Genomic DNA, 6,000 nt, shown 5'->3' with positions numbered 1-6,000 from the left:
CTCTGGGGAACACTGGGGCCAGCAGGTGTTTGCAGGTGGCCGCGGGGTGTCAGAAGTGCTGGCTGCTGCCTTGGGGTGATCCCTGCCCTTCCACCCCAGCCTCCTTCTGAGGAGTGAACCCCTCGAGTCCAAGAAACAAAACTCCAGAGGCGCTGCCAAAATTCAGTACAAACGTTAAAAATTTTATTTACAGGGTAAAGTACGATTTCTTAAAAAAAAAAAAACAAACCAAAAAAACCAAACCAAAACAAAACCCCCACTTCGATAAGAGGTATAATAATAGAATAAAGCTCTTTATGTACAAAAATACAATTTTCATATGAATGAACATCTTGAATAAATTAAACCGCTCTCTGGTCCAGTCACTGAATACCCCGTGTCTGCTCCCAGCCTAAAGCAGGCCGGCCGCGCTGGGGGTCAGCATCTATAATGCATGAGCCTCTCCGCTGTCCGCCGGGTGCGGGGTCCCATCGGGGCCGGTGCTGGGACCCCCGGGAGGGGCTGAGCCGCCCCGGGGCAGGGCCGGGGAGACGCGCTGAGCCCCGCGCTGCGCCCCGGGCCGCATCGGCCCCTTAAGCCTTTTCATGGCATTGTCAGGGCGTTCAAACCAAATTTTCATGCTCGTTTTTCTTCGCTGGAGAGCTACAAATTGTAAAATTGACTTTTCACCTCGTCTGCGGCAGCAAATCTGTCGCTTTTCTTCTTCCCCGTTTTTCGGAGTGGAGCGGGAGGCGAGGTGGGGGTCGGGGGGAAGGGGCTGGGGGGAGGGAGAGTGATGAAAAGTGCAACGGGACGAGGCCCCCCCTCACCCCCCGTCCGCGGGCGGCCCTGGGCGCGGGGGGCGCGGGGCGCTGCGCGCTAGCGGAGGGGCGCGCCCGGGCCGGCGGGCAGCCCGCGGAACCCCCTTAGGCTGTCGGCGGGCGCATAAGCGCAGTCCTCGGAGGTGGCGGGGCTGCTGGGGCCGGAGGCGGAGGCGCAGAGCGAAGGGGCGGACGGGGAGGCGCTGGACAGCCAGGACCCCGCGTCGCTGCCGGGGCTGGGGGGCGCGGCGGCCCCGCGGAAGGCGGGGGGCGGCGGGAGGCACTGCTCGGCCAGGCGGAGGGTCTCGGAGAGGGCCCAGATGTAGTTGTAGGCGAAGCGCAGGGTCTCGATCTTGGTGAGCTTGGTGTCGTCGGGGAAGGTGGGCAGGACGCTGCGGAGCTCGTCCAGCGCGGCGTTGAGGTGGTGCATGCGGTTCCGCTCGCGGTCGTTGGCCTTGACCCGCCGGCTGCGCTTCAGCGTGTGCAGCAGCGCCTCGGTCCGCGCCCGCGCACGGCCGCGCCGCCTCCGCCGCTCCCGCGGAGCGCCGGGCTCCGCGCCCTCGCCGCTGCTGGGCGCCTCGGCGGGCATCCTGCGGGAGAGAAGCCGGAGCCCCGTCACTGCCAGGGCAGGGTGGAGCGGGGAGCGGAGGGGAAGGTGCGAAGCTGCCGGGGAAGGGGTGGGGGGGAAGGAGGAAAAGTAAATACAAGGAAGAGGGCGGCGGTGCGGGGGCTTGGCAGGTGCCGGCTCTCCCGTACTCACATGGAAAGGCACTCCCGGGGATGAGGATAAGCAATAACGGTACAAAAACACAGAGACGAAAGAGCCGAGCCGGCCGCTATAGGGAAAAGCAGGGGACACAGCTCCGGAGGGAAAAAAAAAAAAAAAGGCGAAAAAAAAAAAAAAGCCAAAGCCCGGGGAAAGGCGGGGCGGGGGGGACACGCGACCGCGCGTGGCTTTGAAGTGCTGCGGGCTGCGATCCGCTCGTGTGAGCGGCGGCTTTGGCACACGACGGCGCGGCCGGCCGCTCTTATAGCGGCGGGCGGACAATGGCCCCGTGGCCGCCCCGCGGGGCCGCGCCGAGGCGGCAGGTCGGCCCCGTGCGCCGCGCCCTCCGGAGCGTGCCCGCAATTACCGCGGGCGGCCGCGCATCTGCCGCGCCCCCGGGGGACGGGGGAGAGAGGGGGGGTCCCCCCGCTTTGTCCCCCCGTGTGCAGGACAAAGCGGGGCAGGGGGGTCGCGGCTCAGCGCGGGGGTGGAGGGGTCACCGTCCCGCTCCGGCCGGAGGGGCTCCGGCGTGAGTTTAAACCGCTGCGAGCAGGGGGTTTTTGGGGAAAGAAAAAGGTTAATCTGGATTTCCAGAGGATGAGCAGTGGATTATTCCCCAGCCAGATGCGGGCGGTAGATTTGTCAGGTTTTCGTTGCACCTTGCGGTTTTTCCACACCCGCGCGTCAAAGTGAAAATGCTCTAAAATGATAAAACTCAAAGCAGGTATTTCCCTCCTGCCTTTCTCAGGTGAATATCAACACGCGCTTTGGCTTTCACGTGCTTCGCTTTGAAAAGGATTTTGCTGGTGTTCAGAAAGTTTAAAGTTCCAAAATACATTTATTTTACAAGCTTTGATGGTTCTAATCACAATACATATACACTGTATATACATATATACACACTGTAAATACAATGCACGGATACAATTCTTCTTTGTCTGGATAAAAACAAAGAATTGTGCTGTTTTGATTGTAAAGTTCTTACTGCTTCTGCTAGTCCCCATTCAGTGCTAGGGTATCGCTATCTCGCATTTTGGGAAGCCACAGTTTTGTAAGTGGCTAAAAAGTTTCCTAATTCTGACATCTGGCTCTTTGCATCCTGCTCTCCCTGCTGGGAAGAAGCCCCATTGTCAGCACTCAGGTACTTGTGTCCCTGGAAGGTTTTCAGTTTCACCGCCCATCAATAGCCATTTTCAGGTGCCTATACCTAAACTCACATGTATTAACCTGACTTCCCCTTAGACAAAATATAGATTTCCCCTCCTTTGATTTTCTCCTATGACTTTGATAAACAGGGAAAATTGACAGCATAAATTATTGTATGTCTCTGCATTTTAAGTTCTTAGCAACCATTCTTGAACCTGAGCGAGGAATCCTGTGAGAATTATTTCTGTTTTCCACCCTCCTCGCTTTGCGATGACCCACGACACCAGCAAACTGCCACAAACAACCTTCTTTGTGCCAAGAAGATCACGCACAGAAGTGAGCAATCCAAAAAGCCCTGGGTGATGAATATTAACGAGTCTCAAACTAGAAGTAGTTTGGCAGTGGCCGAGCTTGCAGGATCAGCTCTCTTTTTGCTTTTTACGTCTTTATCCGCTTGCAGGGCTGTGCAGCACACCCAGGTACGGCAGGAGACAGAGGGGGGCCTGGCTGTTCCCGGGGGGACTGGGCTCTCTCAATCACCGGACCTGCAATCAGGCTGATGTTTTTAGGGCCTCTGCATACATAAGTGACTTTCTGCGCTAAGCAGTTCCACTTCACTGAGTTACTCATGTCCTTAAGTGACGGCACAATTAGAGGGCTCTGTCAGCAGCCAGAGACCGACGGTGGAGTTTCCAGCTCTACCCAGAAAGCCAGAAGGGACCAAAATTTAAAGGTTATGGAAGCATATGGCAAAAAGTGTTCAACTTTTGTCACTGTGCATTTTATATATAGTGATATAAACTCCAGTGTTGTCTGCAACACTTTTATTGTCTTTTGTTTTGTTGTCTTTGAGCAGTCAATAGTTTATTCATTAAAATGTTTATGATTCCCTAGAGTTCCACAGACTTTGGCACAACCGATCACTTGTCTGAAAGTTTGCAGTGAAAGCGCATTATTCATTAGTCCTTATCCATCATTTGCAGTTTGTCATTTGTTATTCTCTTGTTTTAAAAGTTTGTGCTCCAATCAAGGAGGGGAGAGAGCACCATGTGTCTCTGTGATCAGTCACAGCCATGAATAGCCAGGGCTGAAGTGAATGTTTCACAAACAACCCATAGGCTGAAATTTGTTTGCATAATCTATTCACTGCGTACTTATGAATAACGAATGCATTCACAGAACCAGAATTGTTTCAGGAAGCCTTCGCAAACAGAAAGAAGTGCTAAATATCTTGGATAATTTATTCCCGATGAATAATTCAACCAGTTCTATCACAGGCAGTCTACTAATTTTGCAGATAAATTATTCAGCCAACACAGATAATAGCTCTAACACCTTATGGGCCTGCTCCTATGGAAGTCAGCTGCTGAAGTTATGTGAAGTTTTCTGGGATAGGAAAAGAAAAAAATTCCAAAACGAAACAGGACCAGTGATTTCAAGAAACACACAGTGTGTTGCTAGCATCTCACTGATGTGATAACCTTATTCTGAGTTTTAGCCTTTGATATTAATTTTTTCACTGTAATGTAAATGTAGCTGGGCTCAGCTGCACTCTTGTATTATATAAATTTCATATTTTGAACTCTAAGGAAATTTTCAGAAATACTTCATCATTCGCTTTGAGAGACAGCACTTAAAAAATTCAGAGAGAAAAAGATTCAAATTGAATTTTCACTAAGAAAACTGCAAAAGTACAGCTGGATCAGCCCATCCTTCCTTATAAGTGATGGCAAACTGCTTATCCAAAATCCAAATTGTCGTGGGTGCATTTCCATGCAAAACAATTAACATTTGCAAGGCCTGGAGCATGAAGCTCTTTCCTCTGCCCTCATGTTGAGACATCATGCTTGCGTGGGGTCTCACTCATGGCTAGACTCCAGAAAAAGTAGGAACTGATGAATAAAGGTAGAGGAATGGCTTTTAGAGAAAATGTGCCACAAGGCTCCCTGCAGCTCTTGGGATGCACTCTTTCCTTCAAGGAAAAAGCCAGACCATGAGAAGATGCCTTTCCCTGGTGAGTGTTGTACCCTGTAGAAGTAAATAAAAATCCGTGTTATTCAGCTTCATATTTCTAACCAAACCAGGATTTTGGTCATTAGAGCAGTGTTAGCACCACTCTTCAAGTATGGAAATGAGCAGTAAAACTGCTCCTACAATTGGAATGCTTCAGAGAAGTCAGAGGTACATAATTTTTTCGGGTTTTAAGATTCACATTGTTACAGCAACTCAGCGTACTCTCTTTTGTTACATTACTACAAGAGGTCTTGAACTAATGATGAGTTCTTGGGATGAGTGGCAAAATAACAAATGAGCCAGGAGAATACTGCTGTTTTGCTCCCTCATTGTTCGAAAGCACGGCCAGAAAGGGAAGGCAGAGCTGCCTGTGGAGAGTGCTTGAGCCAGATTTGGAGAGCTGACAGGGCTGATGGCAAAGCCATCACCCCGAGCAGAAAGCTGGACCCGGTCCCTGCAGGAGCAAAGGAAGGATCGTGCCCCCTCACCCCTGGAGATGCCCAGGGAATGCAGCAAGGGTTTTAAAAGCAGGTAGAAAACCAGGAGATGGTTCAGAGGGACAGCTTGTCTCCTTGTGCTTGTCTGGACATGGTGCAGGGCACAGAGGCCTCTGTCCAGCCTGGTCTGGGGACAGATGTGTGGTGAGGGCTGTGGGAGGGATGGACATACGGTGCTGTGCTCCTGGGACCCCTCACCCGGCTGGAGTCACCTTACAGTGCCCAGCCCGGGGCTCACAGGGGCTCAGGGGCTGATGCTGTGGCTGCTGCCTAATGGACAGCCCTGGAAGCCCAACGTTTGAAAGGGATCTCAGCCTGCAGGGAGGCAGCATTAACCCCTTTGGAGCAGGGGCCAGTTCTGCTGCCAGGGAAAGACCTCGGGAGCAGCTCAAGGGCTGTGTAAAGGATTTGGCCTGGTGTCCTACCTGCCTGTGGCCAGTGTGAGGCCTCAGGCTGTGCGCCAGGGGCTGCCTGGGGTGGGGAGCACAGGGGCAGCACAGGGAGTGTCCCCATGCACCAGTGGGGTCCTGGCCCAGCGAGCCAAATCCTCCCTGAATCCTGCACGAGTGCCTGGGAGTTGCAGTCAGGGCTCAGCCCCTCCTGGGGGATCTGCAGAAATAGTGGGAATGCTTTATTTTCAGGTTTTAAACGTGTGATGTAACATTTTGCTTCTCTTTGAAAGGGGGGGTTGAGTTGGTAAACGATTGTTCCCTGCAAGCACAAATGTATTTTGTTTGTTGTAATTAAAATGTTTTAATGAGACAACCATAAAATCAAC

At 52.4% G+C, this 6,000-nt stretch overlaps 1 protein-coding gene across 1 annotated transcript; it reads right to left on the bottom strand.

Moving 5' to 3' along the window:
• Nucleotides 1-217: 217 nt before the first annotated feature.
• On the bottom strand, nucleotides 218-1,906 carry NEUROG1 (neurogenin 1). Its single transcript, XM_064387850.1, has 2 exons — nucleotides 1,561-1,906; nucleotides 218-1,390 (listed from the first exon to the last, which is right to left on the bottom strand). Coding segments are annotated over exons 1-2 (534 nt in total). The 5' UTR covers nucleotides 1,563-1,906; the 3' UTR covers nucleotides 218-858.
• Between the last annotated feature and the right edge of the window lie 4,094 nt (nucleotides 1,907-6,000).

Source organism: Passer domesticus, chromosome 13 (assembly GCF_036417665.1).
Source record: "Passer domesticus isolate bPasDom1 chromosome 13, bPasDom1.hap1, whole genome shotgun sequence".
NCBI lineage: Eukaryota > Metazoa > Chordata > Aves > Passeriformes > Passeridae > Passer > Passer domesticus.
The sequence above is the reverse complement of the archived record's forward strand: the minus strand, read 5'-3'. Positions and strand labels throughout refer to the sequence as shown.